Raw genomic sequence first — 23,791 nt, 5'->3', positions numbered from 1 at the left:
TGCTTACTCCCTCTAAATAGAGGGTAAAAGTAGAGATTTAATTAAATACTCGAATTGGGAAGTCAACATTTAATCCAGCCAGATATAATGTACCTAATCTATTTATCCATATTACTTCCTTCTGTTTAAGAATCCTTAATCTGTTGCGCCCTCTTTTGGGTATAGGGACGTGTTCAACAATACTGAATCTAAGTTGGACAACCAAGGAAGAAAAAAACGGACCTGGCACTGGCGGGGCAAGGTAGACAGTCTATCAATGGGATGAATATGTATAGTCCCAACAATAGTAGATGTAGAGGCAAAATTGTAGCGCATCAGGTGGAGGTATGTGCTTGCAGGTGGGTGGTGCTCACATAGGAAATAGTGTACTGTCCATAATACATCCAAAAGACAAAATGAATTGGAGCAACTCACCCAAGGACACCAGTGGAGTTAGATACGTCAAGGCTTTATTCCATAGGACAACGGGGTGAAGCACACGGGAAGGCTCAGATGTACGAGTGGGGGAGAAACAGACAACAAATGGGCCACGGTCCGTAACACGCTCTCACAGCGCTTCGTCAGGCCCCAGCTGCATCTCTCGTTAGATCCTGTTTTGTAACATCTAGTTGCCATAGTGATATCAAGCAAATATAAAAAACGTTGTGCAACTAAGTGATTTAAATACAGTAATACAAAACTAAAATCTTATCTCTTTTCAGTGAGCAATATATATGAGGTAAGATTATAATAGGATACTTAATTCATTTTTGTCATTTAAGCCGATGGGGCCCGTGGCATCTAACCGCATAATCCACCGTGCCTCCATCATTAATAATGTATCATTCATATTCTTACCTCTATAAAATTGTTCTACCCTCTCAATTGCTGAAAATTTAAACTGGTTAGGGTCTGAATTGTGAATTTCTGCCATATGCAAAATGAATCATGGCGCTCCCTTACCTGTCCGTAGGGAGCGTACATGCTCGCAAATTCGGTGAAAAAGAGGGCGGATCATTTTGCCTATATAATATTTCCCACATTGACAGGTAAGGCAGTATACAACGTATTTAGAGCGGCATGTAATGGGCTGTTCAATTTGTATAATGTGGCCACCTAAATTAATGTTTTTGCCTTTTTTACATAGATTGCAAAAAGAACAGCTCCCACATTGGAACATTCCAATTGGTCGAGTGTTGGTGAGCCATGTTCTTTTTGTTTCATGTTGAATTTTTTTATTTTTTAAGAAATCACCTATAGTTTTATTGCGTTTGTAGGTGATGATGGGTTTTCCAACTGTGAACTCTTTTAGATCTGGATCTCTTTGAAATATGTACCAATACTTATTAATTATTTTGTAAATGGTGTTATTCATGGGAGTATTGGAAAAGGGGAAACAAAACCTTTTGGTCATTTTTTCTTTTCTGTTTTTTTGTTTATGCCAGCATATTCTTGAGAGATTTGTTCTTCCTGAAAGTGATATTAGGTCTGGGTGGCAAAATGTCTTTGAGGAAGGGGTCCAGCAGGAGAGTTTTCCAGTGGTCCATGATGATTTTCTTGATGTTTTTGTGGTCATCGTTGTAGGTAGTGAAGAAGTTGAAGGAGTGGGTATGTTCAGGTTGGTCATTGTTGGTGACCTTAGGTTTTAAACACTCTTTCTGACAGCAAGCCGCCGCCAAAATCACCTGTCTCTCCCCTCCCCTCTTCTACCTCTTTACTCCCCTATAGGTTTACAGCTCCTCCATGACAATTTCCAAGTATGCTCCGGGCTTCGATGACAGCCGTACAGATGCCTCCTCGCAGCCGCAACGGATGCCTCCTCAATGCGGGACAAGCCGACAGGAAGCCGCCGTTGGGGGAAGGGAGAGACCACCTGTCTCTCCCTTCCCCGTCTACCTCCTTACTCCCTTTCCAGCTCCTCCATGACAAGTTCCGAGTGTGCTCCGGACTTCGAGATCAGATGACAGCCCGCCCGGACGATGATAAAGTCTGACATCGGCATCTTGACAGCACTACAACACATCCTTCTTCATGATTGGTCGCCACCGGGACATGCCCAGCAGCTATTGGTCGTATTATTCAAAATGGATATGCAGCCGACGCCTCTAGGAATCTCCCGGAGAGGATATACACGTCTTCACTCTGATTGGACGCCACCCGGACTGATCTAACAGCGATTGGCTAAAGTTTTTGAACTTTTTTGAACTTTATTCCACCAGCGACAAAGACTCGCAACCCAGACTTATACGTCCCCCCTCTAATTGGCTCATCTAAGATCCCGGACAGCCAATCAGCACCCAGTCCACTATCTTTGGACTTATCCCCATACGGCCCATGTTCCCCTTTGACATCGTAACTGTACTCAGCATAGTACGGTTCCCTCCTGATTGGCCACCTCCTCACCTCTCGCAGCAAGCGGCCAATCAGCTTCAAGGGGCTCGTCTCCATTCATTCCCCACAGCGGCAACCCTGCACAGTGATGAGAACCTCCTCCTACTGCCTCCTGATTGGTCCCACTGACGCCGGCAGCTTCCTGATTGGTCGCCACCACAGACAATTCTCGCAGTTCAGTTTGAACTTCCAAATACTCCTGTAAAAGACTAGACCTATGATTTTTTACATGTTTTATGTGGTTTTCATGCCCCTTATTTGAATATGTTTTATTTAGGTCTTTAATGCCCGGCCCCTACCTGGCCCAGGCATCCACCCCACATGACGTCACCAGCTCACCTGGTTTTGGTGCCATTTTTCTCATGTATTTAAACACATATACCTGTTAACTTGCCATACAGCAACCACCTGCAATTGAAAAAGGGAGCTGTGACTCCCGAAACGCGTCTTGCTATATATTTATTATTTTCTTTGATTTCTTATGCTGTAAGAATAAATTATTTTGCCTCAATACCCACGACTTGGGTTACTTCCTTGGGAGCGCCAATGCAACTTTTTTCCTCCAATACTTCTAAATTGTTGTTTAGTCTGAGGATGTGTGAAAAATTCACCCTTGATCATGAGGCTGCAATTTTCTCAACAGAGGCATGGATAACATCCAGGCCTCAGTTGTGCGGCCAAATTCTGTTTGATTGGAGAGATGTCAGATTTAACAATCCTATCCCTCAGGCTAGTTGATCTCCTATATGAAAAGAGGGGTGGGCTGTGGAATTCAGGGATATTCGTGTAGGAATGTGATAATACCGATCAATGTTTGTGTATAATTTGGGCCACCTCTTTACTGTATGTATTGTATGTGGAGATGAATGGTATCCTCTCTTGTTGCTCATTATTGGTAACTGGATGGAACAATTTCCTTCTGTCTATCTGTCTTGCCATATCTTGTTGTTCCCTGACCAATTTCTTGGGATATCCTTTAAAGGTAAATTTATTTTCCATATCAGAGAATCTTTTTTCTAAGTATTCTGGATCGTCTACGATCCTTTTCACCCTCATTGAAAAGTGATCACCGGCTGGTGTTTTCCAATACGTTTTTGTAAGCCTACTGTAGCACATTTTTCTGCCCTCATAAGTGCATACTACATATGTACATCTATGTAGTGTAATATTTTGTACCTGTTAATCTGTCAAGGGCCTAGATACTGTGAAAGAACAGCGAATAGTAGTCACCGACTGGTGTTTTACTCCAATACGCTTTTTTAAGCGTACTGTTTCGCATTTTTCTGCCCTCATAAGTGCATACCACATACGTACATCTAAGTAGTGTACTATTTTGTACCTGTTAATTTGTAAAGGGCATAGATACTGTGAAAGGACAGCCAATAGTACACACCTGCTGCTGTTCTAGACAAATACTGTTTTAAGCATAGTGAAGCGTATTGTACTCTCCTCATATACGCAATAAGTATGTCAGGAAGAGAAGTGCCAGGACGTGCAAAGAGAAGTGGCAGAGGCCTAAATTCATCAGGCGCAGGCAGAGGTCACAGGAGAGAAGGGGCATGTGGCAGTCGGAGTCGCAGCAAGAAGTCTGAGCTCCCAGTGTCAGCTAGCAGTCATGTCTCGACCAGCAACCCAGCAGCCGTGATTGATCGGTTCACTCAGTCATCCACTTCATCCCAAGTGACATCCGACACCCCCAGTCAACAGTCGGTGAGTTCCTCAGACTCCACTCTCAGTTGGCATGGCCCTCATGCTGCTGCTGCCACCTCCAGGCTCTTTCATTGTGCTGCTCTATGGTCTTCTCATGCTAATGCTATTACCTCAAGACTATCTAATTGTGCTGCTCTATGGTCTCCTCATGCTAATGCTACCACCTCCAGGCTCTGTCATTGTGCTGCTCTATGGTCTCCTCATGCTAATGCTACCACCTCCACGCTCAGTCATTCTGCCACCATATGGTCTTCTCATGCTGATGCTACCACCTCCAGGCACTGTCATTGTGCTGCCATATGGTCTCCTCATGTTGATGCTGCCACCTCCAGGCTGTCTAATTGTGCTGCTCTATTGTCTCCTCATGCTGATGCTGCCATCCCCAGGCTCTCTCATTGTGCTGCTCTATGGTCTCCTCATGCTGATACTGCAACCTCCACGCTCTGTCATTGTGCCACATATGGTCTCCTCATGTTGATACTACCACCTCCAGGCATTGTCATTGTGCCACCATATGGTCTGCTCATGCTGATGCTGCAATGTCCAGGCTCTCTCCTTGTGCTGCTCTATGGTCTTCTTATGCTGATGCTACCAACTCCATGCTCTCTCATTGTGCTGCCATTGATACTGCAAAACATAATTAAGGTGCTGGTTCCCAATTTCAGAAATTCCTCTGCATTAGACCGCAAGTAAGTATTGAGGATATGCATTAGCTAAAACTTAACTTAACCAACTTAAAACCATGGGAAATGGCAGTGTTTTTAGGTGGAAATAGGGAGAGGTTCCTGTGTGGGGCTGCCCTTTTTAGGACAAGTAACACTTGCCAATAAGGGAATTAATAGTGCAAGAGTAGGGCCTTACAGGGGAAGTTTTTACCCACACCTGTTACAATGGACCATATGTTTCTCCCTTCCACCTTTTAGAGGTCTTTGCATCGCATAAATACTTGGTGGTATTGGTGGCACATGGTGTTTTTTGCACATCTTTCTTTTTGTTAGATTTAAAAAAAAAAAATTGGGTCCATATATTTTATCCTAAGAAAAGTTAAGTTTTAGCTAATACATATCCTCAATACTTACTTGTGCACACCAATACTTTGACAAAAAAGACCGTTTTCTTCTGCCTACCTGCATCAGCTACTATTCTGATTCTTCCACCTGCCTGATGCCACACATCTGATGCCAAGTTCTCTTTCTTTCACCCACCTTTGTCACTGGGTACTGGTATTAACACCCACCACCCCACTCTACCAAAGTGTACCAATGTGCACGGCAGCGCCAACGTGGGGAGTTGTAACTGTGATCAGGGACAATACATGTCCTTTACGGCCCACTGGGTGAATGTGTTTCCTGCACAGTCACAACAGCAACTTGGACAGGTTACACCACTTCCTCCTCCATGCTCTAAGGCTGTTGGTCCTGTGACAGTGTGCGACTCCGCCACCTCATCCTCCACCAAGTCCCATAGTCACCCCAAGGAGAACTCATCTTTCCACGAAAAATGGAGAGACTGACCTTTGTAAGGTGAATAAGGCATGGATCAGCCAGGATTTCCACCCACCAATGCCTGATGCATCAGAGTTGATTGATCATGGTGCCACACCAACACTTCACAAATATGGATAGTGCCAAACAGATTTAAGGAGCTGCTCCCCAGTTACAAACATTCCTCCGCATGAGACCTTTTTTCACCCACCTTTGTCACTGGTTACTGGTATTGCCACCCACCGCACTACTCTGTCACCGGGTCACTTTCAGGACTCCTGATACTGCTGCTGCCACCTCCAGGCTGTCTCATTCCGCCACTATATGGTCTCCTCTTCACCACCTCCAGGCTGTGCCATTCAGCCACTGTAGGGTCTCCTCATGCTTCAGCCACCTCCAGGCTGTACCATTCAGCCACTATATGTTCTACTCATGCTGCCACCAACTCCAGGCTGTGCCATTCAGCTACTATATGGTCTCCTCATGCTTCAGCCACCTCCAGGCTGTGCCATTCAGACACTATATGGTCTCTTCATGCTGCCGACAACTCCATGCTGTGCTATTCAGACACTATATGGTCTCCTCATGCTGATACTGATGCCACCTCCAGGCTCTGTCATTGTGCCGCCATGTGACATGTCACTCCTTGTTAGATTTGGTCTTTTGTAACCACACGCCGGGGCCCGGGACATTCAAACTTGGGAGTGTAATCTTAACTTTCAAAATCTTCAATTTCATTTTTAAAATTAATCTATTAATCTTAGGGATTGTGAAGCCCTATTGTCTACTCATGCTGCCGTCTGCTCCAGGCTGTGCCATTCAGCCACTATATGGTTTACTGATGCTGCTGGGCCTGGGACATTACCTAAAAATATTTTATGGTAGCACTAGCTACCATAAATCTTCAATTTTAATTTTAAAATTCATCTTTTAATCTTAAAAAGAGAAAAAGGAACACAATAGCACCCCTGGTGAAGTACGTTAGGCACAGGTAGGGAGATGCTTGTAATAACACTCACCCTGTGGTGTTGTGCTCAGAGCACAACATCTGATATCACATGTATCATAGAGTGGGATCCTGCAGCTTTATTCCCCCGATCCCAGGCAGCGTCTGGTCCGGTAATAGTATAGGCAGCCGAAGAAACAAAAATGGAACTTATTCCAAGCGCCAGATCCCTTGAGGTAGTCAGTCTTGCTGGAGTAATCCGGCTCGGAGCCCGCTGATTAGGAGAAAGAGGCTGAGAGCGGCTCCGGGCTGACTCGCCATGTTTGGCACCTGCTTCCAGAAGTAGGTGTCGAACATGGCGAGTCGGTTTTGTTTCTTCTGCTGCCTATTGTTAGGATTCGGCAGGCTGGATGTGGATCCTCTGTGTCAGCGAGGGATTGGCGTGGACCGTACCGGCGGACCGGTTCTAAGCTGCTACTGGTATTCACCAGAGCCCGCCGCAAAGCGGGATGGTCTTGCTGCGGCGGTAGCTACCAGGTCGTAACCACCGGTAACGGCTCAACCTCGCTGACTGCTGAGAAGGCGTGGGACAGAAGGACTAGACAGAGGCGAGGTCAGACGTAGCAGAAGGTCAGGGCAGGCGGCAAGGTTCGTAGTCAATGGTAACGGCAGAAGGTCTGGAAACACTGGTATGGCAATCACAGGAAACGCTTTCACTAGGCACAAGGGCAACATCTCCAAGTGTAGGGAGCATTGGGACAAGAAACCACGGCATAGTTTAGAGTCCCCATCAAATTTGTCCGGCAGGGACAAGCGGAGGCTGGAAGCGGCCACTCGCTGCGGAGGAAGTGCAGGAGCTGGCGGAGGAGATGGTTGCTGTAGCTGTGATAAAAGCTGTTGTAGCATAACAGTCAGTTGAGACAGCTGATGACCTTGTTGCGCTATCTGTTGCGACTGCTGGGCGACCACCGTGGTAAGGTCAGCAACAACTGGCAGCGGGACCTCAGCGGGATCCATGGCCAGATCTACTGTCAGGATCCGGGTACTGAGAGGACACTGGTGGTGGATCCTCTGTGTCAGTGGGGTGATGACGTGGGCCGTACCAGGGGAACGGAGTCTAAGGGGTTACTGGTGTTCACCAGAGCCCACCGCAAAGCGGGATGGACTTGCTGCGGCAGGTAACCCCCAGGTCATTCCACCCGATAGCGACTCAACCCCGACTGACGGCTGAGATAGGCGCGGTACAAGGGATTAGGCAAGAGCAAGGTCGGACGTAGCAGAAGGTCAGGGCAGGCAGCAAGGATCGTAGTCAGGGGCAACGGCAGGAGGTCTGGAACACTGGCTTGGGACATACAAGGAACACTTTCACTGGCACAATGGCAACAAGATCCGGCAAAGCAGGGAAGGGGAAGTGAGGTTATAAAGGCGTGGAGCAGGTGGGAGCTAATTACACTGAAAGGGCCAGTGCACCACTAGTTACCACCAATTAGTGGTGCACTGGCCCTTTCAGTGTAATTAGCTCCCACCTGCTCCACGCCTTTATAACCTCACTTCCCCTTCCCTGCTTTGCCGGATCTTGTTGCCATTGTGCCAGTGAAAGCGTTCCTTGTATGTCCCAAGCCAGTGTTCCAGACCTCCTGCCGTTGCCCCTGACTACGATCCTTGCTGCCTGCCCTGACCTTCTGCTACGTCCGACCTTGCTCTTGCCTAATCCCTTGTACCGCGCCTATCTCAGCCGTCAGTCGGGGTTGAGTTGCTATCGGGTGGAACGACCTGGGGGTTACTTGCCGCAGCAAGTCCATCCCGCTTTGCGGAGGGCTCTGGTGAATACCAATAACCCCTTAGACTCCGTTCCCCTGGTACGGCCCACGTCATCACCCCACTGACACAGAGGATCCACCACCAGTGTCCTCTCAGTACCCGGATCCTGACACTCATCTTTTAATCTTAGGGATTGTGAAGCCCTATTTTCTACTTATGCTGCCGCCAGCTCCAGGCTGTGTCATTGTGCCACCATATGGTCTCCTAATGCTGTTGGCACCTTAAATTAAACTTTTAAAATTTTTATATATCTAAAACCTTCAATTTAAAATTTCAAAAATATCTTTAATCCTCTCTATTGTGAGGCCCTATGGTCTTGTCAGGCTGTTGCCACCCCCAGACTGAGTCATTCTGTCACTATATGGTCTCCTCGTGCTGCCGCTAATTCCAGGCTGTGTCATTCTGCCAGATTATGGTCTACTCATGCTGCTGCCACCTCTAGGTTCAGTCATTGTGCCGCCATGTAACTCCTTGTTAGATTGGGTTTGTGGTCATACAGTATTAGTTCAAAGTAAACACTGGGACATTAAACTTGGGAATCTAATATAAATCTTAAATTTAAAAAAATCGATGTAATATTTTCAAGACTGAGGCCCTACGGTCGTCTACATCATATTACCTGTGGAATTATCACAAGAATCCAATGAAACAGCTTGGAGCGATAACAATGAGCCATAACTGATTAAATGGAACATTTGCACTTTCATAGTCAGCGGAGGCGCTGAGAGGCATGGGCTGGAACAGGTGGTATCTCACCAGCTCAATGCTCACCAGAATGGGTACTTAAAAAATGTAAATAAATTAATATTTAATTAAATTAAAATTACATTAAAAAAATTTGACACCATATTGTCTCCCTGCTGCCACATCGGCGCTCTGCGTCAGTGATTCTAATAGCGATGCCTGTAATCTGCATGTCATACTGAATAAAAGTATTATTTCACTAACACAGCACACTTCCTATGCGTGTTAGGACAAGGCAAAATGCTCTACACCCCTATTGAGGCTCTCTGTAGACCAGAAATAGACATTTTTAATAATGATTCGCCACAAATAAATTCGGTCCGAAAGGAATTTTTTCGGAATATTTGGCAAATTGGCCAAATCGAATTTTTCAAAAGTTCATTCATCTCTAATCTTAATCCTTTGGATAGGGGATAAGATGTATAATGCACAGAAAGAAATGATGATGGCACTCACCATGAGCAGGGTGACGACTGTTAAGATGTATGATTGCAGAGGTTACGCCGCTGGGGATCCCTCCTATCTCGGTGCAGCCCCCGGCGTTCTTTGTCGGGCGCTGCCTCCTAGGTGGGGCCACCCCCCCCCCCTAGTGACGTCACACCCCCTCCATTCATGTCTATGCGAGGGGGCGTGACGGCCATCGGGTGGTTCAGATGCTGGCCACGTTTCTTACAGAGGGCAGAGCAGCGCATCCTTCAAGTGGGCACCCTAGGCGGCTGCCTATTTTGCCTATAGGCAGAGCCGGCCCTGTTTGTAATATACATTGGTTATAAAATGTGTATATTTTTGGGTGAAAAAATTCTGTCCCTGTGTGTCTCTGTGAGGAAATCAAATACACCACACACAGGATACACCCAACTAATGTGCTTTTCTTATCCCTCATGAGGTCTTGTCACAACCGCATTTGTGTGGCACAGGGCACAATGAAAGACATGTAAAAGCTTTTGTAATGAAAGACAATTTCCAATCCTCAAGAGTAAAAAAGGCTCCGGGATTATAAATGTATGATGGTCTTTGACACTTAAAGGGGTCTGTTAGGAGTTTTGAACCATCAAAACTGTTGACAGTCTTATCTAGAAGTCAGGGGAGTAAGTAAAACCATACCTGATGTCTTGGTCATGCTATTTCCATTCTTGAAAGAAACATTATTAAATTCCCTGGCTGCCACCATAGAAAGTATCCAAGAGCTGGACTCTTCTAGAGCTGCCAATCATAGTTGAGAGGAGGGGCCAAAAAACTGTCAATACAGGGCACCTAACCTGAAAAGCGCTCCCCCAAGTGACTTCCCGTGGTGGCGGCCAAATAATTGAATGTTTTTCTCAGTCATCCATCAGGTATAGTTCCATTCCTTTCCCCATCACCTGTATAGGGCTGTCACAAAAAAAAATACTCCCTTCAACACAAGACTGAATAGAGTTTTAATAGTGCCACTCTTTTATTCTTTTTTCTTACTTTGATGTTTAATATAATGCTATTTATTTTAGTTAAAAGGCATCATCATTGCAAAACTGATATTTAGTTTATCCCATCAAGAATAATTGAACTGGCTAACATGGTATCAAACCTTTTATTCTTTTGAATCGTGTTCCTGTAATGCAAATAATCTTTATCTCTTTAGTAAATATTTAAATACCTGAGCCTGAGATTCCCCGACAGTTTGTGGTCAAGGTAAAAAAAAAACATACATTTGTGGCTATGGAGGCGTAATTTAAAGCCCATGAACTCAAATGCAAAATCCCTTGATGGCAAATATCAGGGGACATTTGAGTTTTACACGACCTGTTCTGGTGACCGCAGGAATTACTAGAAGAGGTATACAAAGGAATTACTAGAAGAGGTATACACAGGAATTACTAGAAGAGGTATGCCAACGCACTCATGTTTTGGTGCAGGAAAGGAAGAACATTCGGCACTGAACCCAAATAGTTAACTGCGATCCTCACTCCTCTGCTAAAGTCAGAACACCACTTGCAATAGTTAGCAGATGAAAATAGAGGTACAAAAAAAATAGAGAAACATAGCCGCACATCCAAGGGCATAGCTATAGAGGTGTAGTAGCCATGGGGTGTTAGGAGAAGTACCTCATCACTTCATGACAACAGGACACCGTTAACAGGGGGTTAATGAACATACCGACATCAGGTTAAGGATAACTGTCTTTACTGAGCTCGGTGCAGATGATATTACAGTTGGCTGTGCGTGAAAGGATCCAGCGTAACCCTTGGGAGCCTTGTTGCCTTGCTGGGACTTGTGGTACTTTCCCCAAACGGATTAATACTGACTTGAAGGACGGGTAGAAGAATCCTGGTAGGTAGGGTTCTGTCAAGGTACTAAAGCCTTCTCCGCCAGGGCATGAACTTCCACTGTATGGGTCATGCTTGCAGAATGACCAGATTAACAAATGTGAGCTAGGCCTTCCCTAGAGGCTTCTACACACAGCACACCTTAACCACACTATTGCTCAGCAGGCCTGGACTAGAACTGGGTGACTCCTCCCCATACTACACTATATAGGGGAGACTTTAGGGCAGGGGTCCTCAAACTACGGCCCGCGGGCCACATGCGGCCCGCCAAGGAAATTTATCCGGCCCGCCGCTGCCTGGGACATGCCTGTGTCCCGAAAGATGTTTTCGGGACACAGGGATGCGCTCTCGGAGACCCCGCGTTTACTTTAAAAACGCAGAGGCCGCCGGGAAGGTGGAGCACGCAGGGACGTCACTGACGCCGTGCGTGCGCCCATAGCAACGGAACGTGAAGGAGCGGGGCAGCGATGAGGACGTGCGCTTGCCAGCTAGGTAAGTGTTACCAGCGGCACGTCAGCTTCGGTGCTCCGACCACCGCTCCTTCGGTCCCGGGACTTACTGCTATGTCCGGACGGGAGGAGCAGTGGTCGGAGCACTGAAGTGGGGCAGAACACAGGCATACAGCCTCCAGCCATACACTGTATGGCTGGAGGCTGTATGTCTGTGGGGGGAACATACTGCACCTAATGTGGGGAGAACTATAATGCACCTAATGTGGGGAGCTATACTGCACCTAATTTGGGGGATCTATACTGCACCTAATGTGGGGGAACATGCTACACCTAATGTGGGGGAACTATACTGCACCTAATGTGGGAGATCTATACTGCACCTAATTTGGGGGATCTATACTGCACCTAATGTGGGGGAACATTATACTGCACGTAATGTGGGGGAACTGTACTGCACGTAATGTGGGGGAACTGTACTGCACCTAATTTGGGGGAACATTGTACTGCACCTAATGTGGGGGAATTGTACTGCATCTAATGTGTGGGAATTGTACTGCATCTAATGTGGGGGAACTATACTGCACCTAATGTGGGAGATCTATACTGCACCTAATTTGGGGGATCTATACTGCACCTAATGTGGGGGAACATTATGCTGCACGTAATGTGGGGGAACATTGTACTGCACCTAATGTGGGGGAACATTGTACTGCACCTAATGTGGGGGAATTGTACTGCACCTAATGTGGGGGAATTGTACTGCCAACCTAATGTGGGGGAATTGTACTGCACCTAATGTGGGGGAATTGTACTGCCAACCCTAATGTGGGGGAATTGTACTGCCAACCCTAATGTGGGGGAACTGTACTGCCAACCCTAATGTGGGGGGGATCTATATTGCCAACCTAATGTGGGGGGAACTGTGCTGCGTACTTAAAGTGGTAGTCCACTAATAAGATATATAAGTGTGCATAGGAATTTGTTCATGTTTTGTTATCTATAGTCCGGCCCTCCAACGGTCTGAGGGACCATGAACTGGCCCCCCGTTTAAAAAGTTTGAGGACCCCTGCTTTAGGGGTTCCCATTGGCAGGCAGGGTCACATGGGGTTCACTGCCCTCTCTTAAGGGGACAGTAACACATGCATAACATATATACAGATAACAACAATAAAATTAATTAGAAAAATATATGACTTCTCACCAAAGTGCAAACATAATCAACAGTACAATAAGTCCTTTGATTGGCCCAAGACCTTGTGCTGCAAAGCTGCCCAAAGCAGTCTGAAGCCACAGGACAGCCACTGGAGCTGGGACACCACAGAGGTAGTAGAGGTAGCAGTCGCACCGGGCCCTGGTGCCTAAGGGGGCTCCAAAGCATATCTGTCCCATAATAATTGTACAATAATTGGCATATGGGGCCCTGCGCACATCCTCTGTGCACATCCACCATTTGAATTTTGATTTACTTGCTTCTAAGCATAATTGCAAAAACTAACAGGTTGTTAATATACATTTTGATCAAAAAGTACAAGCCCACTCGCCACGTCAAGGCTGAGTAGCAAGTAGATCAAAATACAAATAGTGGATGTGCGGCTATGTTTCTGTTTCTCTATTTTTGTGAAACTAGAGGTGCTTAGCCAAATATTGCACATACCGCTTGGCATAAACATGAGAACAGAAATGTAACAATGTCACCTTGTGTACGGACCACCATTATTTAGAACAACATCATTAAACAAGATGTGATGTATGGCATACAAATGAAGGAGGCGAGGGCGCCAATAACATTCACAGGTGCGACAGCTGTTTCATAAGCATGTGTGTACTTCGTCAGTCAGTCAACGCAGCACAAGGGACCTTTGAAAATGTGAGGAGAAAAAAATACATGATTGATATTGCTGTAACACAAATTACAGTAGTTTTTGAATATGTCCCCAATTATGTCACTAATATACTTTTATGGGCAAAAAAACATATAGCGCATTCAGAACTTTTCATACACAAACATACGAACAAATGTACAGGGGACAAAAACAGGTTCAAACTGACATGCATTTGGCAACTTTTATATAATGGAAATCTATTTTTTAACATTAGAATTCCGCAGCATTTAGCAGCCTCCCATTATTTTCAATAGGATTCTGCTGCACTATTCACCCTCTTCGCACCATTTACATTCTGCTGTGGAAGCTTAAAGGGGTATTTGGGTACCAGAAAATTGTATTTTTTAAAGAATGTTTTTGCATGATTCACCCTTGACAGGAAGTTGTGTAGTTCTTTTATTTGTGGTGTTGTATTGTCTCAGCAGCTCCCCAGCAGCTCCCTCCTGAGACAACGCACCATCCTCTGCTGTCTCAGAAGGCTTGGCTAGATCTGGTCTCTAAGCTCAAGCCCTGTCCCCGGAAGTAATGTCACCACCTCTGATAAGTCCCTACAGCCTACATCACCATCTCCCTGGTATATACACATATACATGTGGTGTCCCTGTCTAAAGTCTCCTCAGCCAGAGTCCCTCCATTTCCATAGGGCTCTCCTGCAGGGCTTGCCCCTGGTCACCTCATATAAATTGTGTGTATGTATTTATGTATAGGAAATATAAATGTATAGGACCTTACTGGGTCATGTGATGTACCCAGAGTTCACTGGGTTCAGGACTTACAGGTTTGCTGACCAATGAGCTTAGTCCAGCCCCCTATTATATAAAGGGCTGTAGTCTGTAAATTCTCTCTCTTAGTTCCGGACTATAAAGCAAGCACAATCCGCAAATCAGCATATCTACATTCAATTCATCTAGGCCAAGGCCTGAAAGAACCAGCAGCCACTAAAACCGTGAGTTATCAAGCTCAACCTATCAAATCCTGTGTGACTACTACCAGCTAAAAATCTTATAATTAGTAGCACAGTGGCCTGCATAAAACAGCTCATTATTTCAAGTCCCAGCAGAGCCTGTGAGGAACCTGCATCCCGGTTCTCTCTGAAAGACTGCATAATTGTAAAGACTGTTGCATATCAGTTAAAGTAAAGTTTTCCGGTTACTTCATAAAACCTGCTGTGGACATTCCGTTTATCCCTGCCGTTTGTGGGCCGGTTGGCGGCAGGAACATTACTATTAAGCAAACCTCACCCTGGCGTCACGACAACTATGGGTCAATACCACGAGACCCTTCATTCACCATTGCAACACCCCAGTCACCACATACATGTACCTGTAAATCATTATTGGGATATTTAGAAAGAATAAGGTTTGTGTACAACATGCTGCAGAGGAGCAACAAATTATGTTGAAAGTCCCATACAAGTATTAATGTTTTCCCAAAAAATTTTTATTAAGCAGGACATACTAGGACATATTAAATAAAATAACTGAGTCACCATTATCTGCCATGCAGTATTTTCTTGCAACTGTGCAATGGCTCATTGTTCCTGCCAGGTCAACTTATGTTTTCCCTTTTGGGACGATTGCTCCTGTGATTTTAAAAGAACAAGTTAAAGAAAATGTTGGTTCCATGCTATTTCATTATATAACACATCATTGTTATATAAAAAAATTAAGAAAAAAGCCAGCTCACACCGTAAATTTGTGCCTGGATCATCCCCCAAGGATTACAGTATATAAAAATGTTTAATCATATGCAGCTATCCTATGCATTAGAAGATCCAAGGAAAACGCTTACTCGCATATAGCAGAATAAAAACACAGTGGGGGAGATTTATCAAAACCTGTGCAGAGGAAGAGTGGTGCAGTTGCCCATAGCAACCAATCAGATCGCTTCTTTCATTTTCCACAGGCCTCTAAAGAGGCCTGTGGAAAATGAAAGAAGCGATCTGATTGGTTGCTATGGGCAACTGCACCACTCTTCCTCTGCACAGGTTTTGATAAATCTCCCCCAGTAAGATTGATTATACCAAAAGAAACCAGAAAATGGCTAACAGCCACAGCTGGTCCACATTACATATAACCACCAACAAAATAGAACCAGACTGTGTTAAATATACAAATTCAATTTATTAACACATATGCAAAAAATATATGACATACATTTAAAAATGGAAGGAATAATATACGGCACTAGGGTCACAACCGCAGAAGATTGGAGACGGCAGGATGGAGGTCAATACATGGAATACATAGTATGCAGGGAAAATGAGCACAGTATCTTAGTAATACAAAACATGTGGGACTGGTGACCAAAGGTAGTCAAAGAATAAATAATGTTACATTTCAAGAAGTGAAATCAATATACCACAAAAGTAATGATATAACCTGTGAAAAAAGATGGAAAAGCTAACAGATGTTAGACAAACCACATAAAAGGTCCTCCTGCCATGCAGACACACACCTGCCAGCTCCTACCCCAACGTACGTTTCGCCTGTGCTTCGTCAGGGGGCGTGTAAGATTGATGCGTTTCGTGCTGCCATATCCATTATTCATAGTCTTCCTTATGGGTACGACTGTAGGTTTTGCATAGCACATGAGTTGAAGATGGAGTCTGCATCCACACATTCTAGCAATATCTACAGACAAGCCTGGAGTTCACCTTCCTTTTTCAAGTTAAGAAAAGCCTTGAGTTTAGGCTTTCAAGTTACTCCAGTCTCTGCTTTGCATCCCACCATCAAGCACACGCACACCCCACCTTGCACTAACCAGGAGACATTCACACAGGGAGCACTGATACATGTTAATGGTAACTGCCCAAAAACTGCAGTACAGCCAAAATAGCTGATGTCTCCAAAAACTTGCAACAAGTGTAGCCTAAAAGTAGCTTTTCCCTTGTTGATTTGCTGAGTGCCCTTCTGCTGGATGTTACAGGGACCACTGAGGGGGCTTTCTGACTCTACATCTTGGACATTTGTGACAGGGATATCTATCCGTATCATCCCTTCAGACCTGAGTGAGTGGTCCAACCTTGGACCTGCTGTATTTATTCATCATTGCACGTTTTCCCTTGTACATATTTATAATTCTATCTTCCACTAATGCAAGATTTGTCTTATATTTTGACACCTTCCTATGTTATCCCCTGATGAATCTCAAACATTATGTAGGGGGAAACACGTCAGGATTATACAAAACAGAGGGCAATATCAGCTACCCTAATCTCAGCTACTGTAACCCTGATATATTGATTGATTTTGGAAATCAATATATTAAGTAACAGCCCTGATTTTTTGAAAGTTTTTTCAATTCACCTAAATTAATTTTGGTTTTGATTTTTGCATTTGCATGGACACTGTGCCTATTTCTACTTACATGTTGAATAAAGGTTATGTGTTATGTGGGTCTCTCTTCTTCCAGTAATAATTACTCTACTAAATAAAGCTCTCACGTGTGTAACTTTGATGTATGCAGTGTATACCATACAGTTTTATATGGTCTTAATAGGTAAAAACCACTTATTTAGCATATATGGAGTCAATCTAAATCTATAGCTGCGTTTACCACATACACTGGGAAAAACAGTTGTATATCCTCCAAACATAAACAACTCATATTGTGTTTAAAGGGGTTATCCGGGATTAAAAAGAACATAGTTGCTTCTACCCAAAAACAGTGCAACAGGTCCTCAAGTTGTGTGGTATCACTACTCAGCCTCATTCAGCTGCAATACCTCTCTAAGACTGAGGACAAGAGTGGCACTCTTTCTTGAAGAAAGCAACTATGCTTTTTTTTATTTTTTTTATCCTGGATAATCCTTTAAGATATCCAAAAGTAGTCACCCATATATTTATTGTAAATTTGCATGGTGCATTTCTTTTAAGATACTATATTCACTTATATATGATATGTATATAAACTGTATGTATATAAACTGTAACTCTAGCTAGTATACTCTATATATTCTTTATATACTCATAATAATAATAATAATAATCTTATTTGCAATATCCATCTCTGGAACTGTATATTCTATTAAATGTACTCGCTAATTTAGCACTACCAATTATGTCCTGTAGATGTCGCTCTGTTCTCTAGTTCCACAGTTGTAAACTTTTACTGCTCTAGCTCCTGTTTCCGGTCTACCTTCTGCGGTTGCTTGGTTACCGTGACGCTGCCGGAAGTTGTGGTTCTGGAGTGCGGCTCCTTACAGTTCTGCGGGAATGCCGTAAATCATAAACGAAATGGAGGAGAACAAGATACGGACGGAGCTGGAGAATTACAGGAGCATTCGAGTGGTGGGCAAAGGAAGCTACGGGGAAGTCAGCCTGGTCACCCACCGGGCGGAGGGGAAGCAGGTGAGACACGTGTACAGCCTTATAGCCATACAATGATACACTGTATAGTGCTGCAGAGCATAGTGTACAGCCTTATAGCCATACAATGATACTGTATAGTGCTGCAGAGCATAGTGTACAGCCTTATAGCCATACGACACTGTATAGTGCTGCAGAGCATAGTGTACAGCCTTATAGCCATACAATGATACACTGTATAGTGCTGCAGAACATAGTGTACAGCCTTATAGCCATACAATTATACACTGTATAGTGCTGCAGAGCATAGTGTACAGCCTTATAGCCATACAATGATACTGTATAGTGCTGCAGAGCATAGTGTACAGCCTTATAGCCATACAATGACACTGTATAGTGCTGCAGAGCATAGTGTACAGCCTTATAGCCATACAATGACACTGTATAGTGCTGCAGAACATAGTGTACAGCCTTATAGCCATACAATGATACACTGTATAGTGCTGCAGAGCATAGTGTACAGCCTTATAGCCATACAATGATACTGTATAGTGCTGCAGAGCATAGTGTACAGCCTTATAGCCATACAATGACACTGTATAGTGCTGCAGAGCATAGTGTACATCCTTATAGCCATACAATGATACACTGTATAGTGCTGCAGAACATAGTGTACAGCCTTATAGCCATACAATGATACACTGTATAGTGCTGCAGAGCATAGTGTACAGCCTAATAGCCATACAATGATACACTGTATAGTGCTGCATAGCATAGTGTACAGCCTTATAGCCATACAATGATACACTGTATAGTGCTGCAGAACATAGTGTACAGCCTTATAGCCATACAATTATACACTGTATAGTGCTGCAGAGCATAGTGTACAGCCTTATAGCCATACAATGACACACTGTATAGTGCTGCAGAGCATAGTGTACAGCCTTATAGCCATACAATGATACTGTATAGTGCTGCAGAGCATAGTGTACAGCCTTATAGCCATACGACACTGTATAGTGCTGCAGAGCATAGTGTACAGCCTTATAGCCATACAATGATACACTGTATAGTAGGGGTGTGAATCGCCAAGAATTTGGCGATTCGATTCGAATCGCGATACCAGTGTGGCGATTCGATATATCGCGATATATCGCGATACCGTCTAGGTGACGATACATCGCGATATATCGCCCACCTGGGAGCATTCATAGATCCCAATAGACGCCGCTGTCAGCTTTGACAGCGGCGATCTAGTACTCCGGTGCTGCAAAATAAAATAAAACACACTTTTCTTACCTGCCAACGAGCCCCCCGAGCTCCGGTACAGGCGTTTGGTCCCCGGGCTGTATTCTTCTTACTTCCTGTTAGTCCGGCACGTCACATGGAGCTTCAGCCTATCACCAGCGGAGGCGGGACATCGCTGCGGCTGGTGATAGGCTGAAGCTCCATGTGACGTGCCGGACTAACAGGAAGTAAGAAGAATACAGCCCGGGGACCCAACACCTGTACCGGAGCTCCGCGGGCTCGTTGGCAGGTAAGAAAAGTGCGTTTTATTAAAAATTCCACATCCCTAAAAGAATCGATTCAAAAATATTTTGAATCGATTCTGTATCGGCAAATGAAAAATCGCGATTATCGCGAGAATCGATTTTTTCTTACATCCCTACTGTATAGTGCTGCAGAACATAGTGTACAGCCTTATAGCCATACAATTATACACTGTATAGTGCTGCAGAGCATAGCGTACAGCCTTATAGCCATACAATGATACACTGTATAGTGCTGCAGAGCATAGTGTACAGCCTTATAGCCATACAATGATACTGTATAGTGCTGCAGAGCATAGTGTACAGCCTTATAGCCATACAATGACACTGTATAGTGCTGCAGAGCATAGTGTACATCCTTATAGCCATACAATTATACACTGTATAGTGCTGCAGAGCATAGTGTACAGCCTAATAGCCATACAATGATACACTGTATAGTGCTGCATAGCATAGTGTACAGCCTTATAGCCATACAATGATACACTGTATAGTGCTGCAGAACATAGTGTACAGCCTTATAGCCATACAATTATACACTGTATAGTGCTGCAGAACATAGTGTACAGCCTTATAGCCATACAATGACACTGTATAGTGCTGCAGAGCATAGTGTACAGCCTTATAGCCATACAATGATACACTGTATAGTGCTGCAGAGCATAGTGTACAGCCTTATAGCCATACAATGACACTGTATAGTGCTGCAGAGCATAGTGTACAGCCTTATAGCCATACAATGATACACTGTATAGTGCTGCAGAACATAGTGTACAGCCTTATAGCCATACAATGATACACTGTATAGTGCTGCAGAACATAGTGTACAGCCTTATAGCCATGCAATGATACACTGTATAGTGCTGCAGAACATAGTGTACAGCCTTATAGCCATACAATGACACTGTATAGTGCTGCAGAGCATAGTGTACAGCCTTATAGCCATACAATGACACTGTATAGTGCTGCAGAGCATAGTGTATAGCCTTATAGCCATACAATGACACTGTATAGTGCTGCAGAGCATAGTGTACAGCCTTATAGCCATACAATGACACACTGTATAGTGCTGCAGAGCATAGTGTACAGCCTTATAGCCATACAATGATACACTTTATAGTGCTGCAGAGCATAGTGTACAGCCTTATAGCCATACAATGATACACTGTATAGTGCTGCAGAGCATAGTGTATAGCCTTATAGCCATACAATGACACTGTATAGTGCTGCAGAGCATAGTGTACAGCCTTATAGCCATACAATGACACTGTATAGTGCTGCAGAACATAGTGTACAGCCTTATAGCCATACGACACTGTATAGTGCTGCAGAGCATAGTGTACAGCCTTATAGCCATACAATGATACACTTTATAGTGCTGCAGAGCATAGTGTACAGCCTTATAGCCATACAATGACACAGTGTATAGTGCTGCAGAGCATAGTGTACAGCCTTATAGCCATACAATGACACTGTATAGTGCTGCAGAGCATAGTGTACAGCCTTATAGCCATACAATGATACACTGTATAGTGCTGCAGAGCATAGTGTACAGCCTTATAGCCATACAATGACACTGTATAGTGCTGCAGAGCATAGTGTACAGCCTTATAGCCATACAATGATACACTGTATAGTGCTGCAGAACATAGTGTACAGCCTTATAGCCATACAATGATACACTGTATAGTGCTGCAGAACATAGTGTACAGCCTTATAGCCATACAATGATACACTGTATAGTGCTGCAGAACATAGTGTACAGCCTTATAGCCATACAATGACACTGTATAGTGCTGCAGAGCATAGTGTACAGCCTTATAGCCATACAATGACACTGTATAGTGCTGCAGAGCATAGTGTATAGCCTTATAGCCATACAATGACACTGTATAGTGCTGCAGAGCATAGTGTACAGCCTTATAGCCATACAATGACACACTGTATAGTGCTGCAGAGCATAGTGTACAGCCTTATAGCCATACAATTATACACTGTATAGTGCTGCAGAGCATAGTGTACAGCCTTATAGCCATACAATGATACACTGTATAGTGCTGCAGAACATAGTGTACAGCCTTATAGCCATACAATGATACACTGTATAGTGCTGCAGAGCATAGTGTTCAGCCTTATAGCCATACAATGACACTGTATAGTGCTGCAGAGCATAGTGTACAGCCTTATAGCCATACAATGACACTGTATAGTGCTGCAGAACATAGTGTACAGCCTTATAGCCATACAATGACACTGTATAGTGCTGCAGAACATAGTGTACAGCCTTATAGCCATACAATGATACACTGTATAGTGCTGCAGAACATAGTGTACAGCCTTATAGCCATACAATGATACACTGTATAGTGCTGCAGAGCATAGTGTACAGCCTAATAGCCATACAATGATACACTGTATAGTGCTGCAGAACATAGTGTACAGCCTTATAGCCATACAATGATACACTGTATAGTGCTGCAGAACATAGTGTACAGCCTTATAGCCATACAATTATACACTGTATAGTGCTGCAGAGCATAGTGTACAGCCTTATAGCCATACAATGACACACTGTATAGTGCTGCAGAGCATACTGTACAGCCTTATAGCCATACAATGACACTGTATAGTGCTGCAGAGCATAGTGTACAGCCTTATAGCCATACAATGACACTGTATAGTGCTGCAGAACATAGTGTACAGCCTTATAGCCATACAATGATACACTTTATAGTGCTGCAGAGCATAGTGTACAGCCTTATAGCCATACAATGATACACTGTATAGTGCTGCAGAGCATAGTGTATAGCCTTATAGCCATACAATGACACTGTATAGTGCTGCAGAGCATAGTATACATCCTTATAGCCATACAATGACACTGTATAGTGCTGCAGAGCATAGTGTATAGCCTTATAGCCATACAATGACACTGTATAGTGCTGCAGAGCATAGTGTACAGCCTTATAGCCATACAATGACACACTGTATAGTGCTGCAGAGCATAGTGTACAGCCTTATAGCCATACAATGATACACTTTATAGTGCTGCAGAGCATAGTGTACAGCCTTATAGCCATACAATGATACACTGTATAGTGCTGCAGAGCATAGTGTATAGCCTTATAGCCATACAATGACACTGTATAGTGCTGCAGAGCATAGTGTACAGCCTTATAGCCATACAATGACACTGTATAGTGCTGCAGAGCATAGTGTATAGCCTTATAGCCATACAATGACACTGTATAGTGCTGCAGAGCATAGTGTACAGCCTTATAGCCATACAATGACACTGTATAGTGCTGCAGAGCATAGTGTACAGCCTTATAGCCATACAATGATACACTGTATAGTGCTGCAGAGCATAGTGTACAGCCTTATAGCCATACAATGATACACTGTATAGTGCTGCAGAACATAGTGTACAGCCTTATAGCCATACAATGACACACTGTATAGTGCTGCAGAGCATAGTGTACAGCCTTATAGCCATACAATGATACACTGTATAGTGCTGCAGAACATAGTGTACATCCTTATAGCCATACAATGATACACTGTATAGTGCTGCAGAACATAGTGTACAGCCTTATAGCCATACAATGATACACTGTATAGTGCTGCAGAGCATAGTGTACAGCCTTATAGCCATACAATGACACTGTATAGTGCTGCAGAGCATAGTGTACAGCCTTATAGCCATACAATGACACACTGTATAGTGCTGCAGAGCATAGTGTACAGCCTTATAGCCATACAATGATACACTGTATTGTGCTGCAGAGCATAGTGTACAGCCTAATAGCCATACAATGATACACTGTATAGTGCTGCAGAACATAGTGTACAGCCTTATAGCCATACAATTATACACTGTATAGTGCTGCAGAGCATACTGTACAGCCTTATAGCCATACAATGATACACTGTATTGTGCTGCAGAGCATAGTGTACAGCCTAATAGCCATACAATGATACACTATATAGTGCTGCAGAACATAGTGTACAGCCTTATAGCCATACAATGATACACTGTATAGTGCTGCAGAACATAGTGTACAGCCTTATAGCCATACAATTATACACTGTATAGTGCTGCAGAGCATACTGTACAGCCTTATAGCCATACAATGATACACTGTATAGTGCTGCAGAGCATAGTGTACAGCCTTATAGCCATACAATGACACTGTATAGTGCTGCAGAGCATAGTGT

The 23,791-nt window shown here is 44.0% G+C and overlaps 2 protein-coding genes across 7 annotated transcripts in view; one reads left to right on the top strand and one right to left on the bottom strand.

Annotated features, from left to right (window-relative positions):
• Positions 1-17,827, bottom strand: part of LOC130275779 (inter-alpha-trypsin inhibitor heavy chain H3-like) — a 136,538-nt gene extending 118,711 nt beyond the window's left edge. For 2 of the 5 annotated variants that reach the window (XM_056524171.1, XM_056524172.1), the window contains exon 1: positions 415-551. The gene's annotated coding sequence lies outside the window, so the exon portion shown is untranslated. The other 3 variants (XM_056524168.1, XM_056524170.1, XM_056524169.1) reach the window with 3 other exon arrangements.
• NEK4 (NIMA related kinase 4) overlaps positions 16,459-23,791 on the top strand; it is a 47,709-nt gene continuing 40,376 nt past the window's right edge. Inside the window, exons 1-2 of one of the 2 annotated variants that reach the window (XM_056524175.1) lie at positions 16,459-16,723; positions 17,836-18,065. In XM_056524175.1, coding sequence (XP_056380150.1) covers positions 17,952-18,065 — 114 coding nt within the window. In that variant the 5' untranslated portion in view covers positions 16,459-16,723; positions 17,836-17,951. The remainder of the gene's footprint in view (positions 16,724-17,835; positions 18,066-23,791) is intronic. The other variant, XM_056524176.1, reaches the window with a different exon arrangement.

This window comes from Hyla sarda, chromosome 6 (genome assembly GCF_029499605.1).
Source record: "Hyla sarda isolate aHylSar1 chromosome 6, aHylSar1.hap1, whole genome shotgun sequence".
Classification (NCBI taxonomy): Eukaryota; Metazoa; Chordata; class Amphibia; order Anura; family Hylidae; genus Hyla; species Hyla sarda.
Note: the sequence above shows the minus strand (reverse complement) of the source record. Positions and strands in the feature narration are given on the sequence as shown.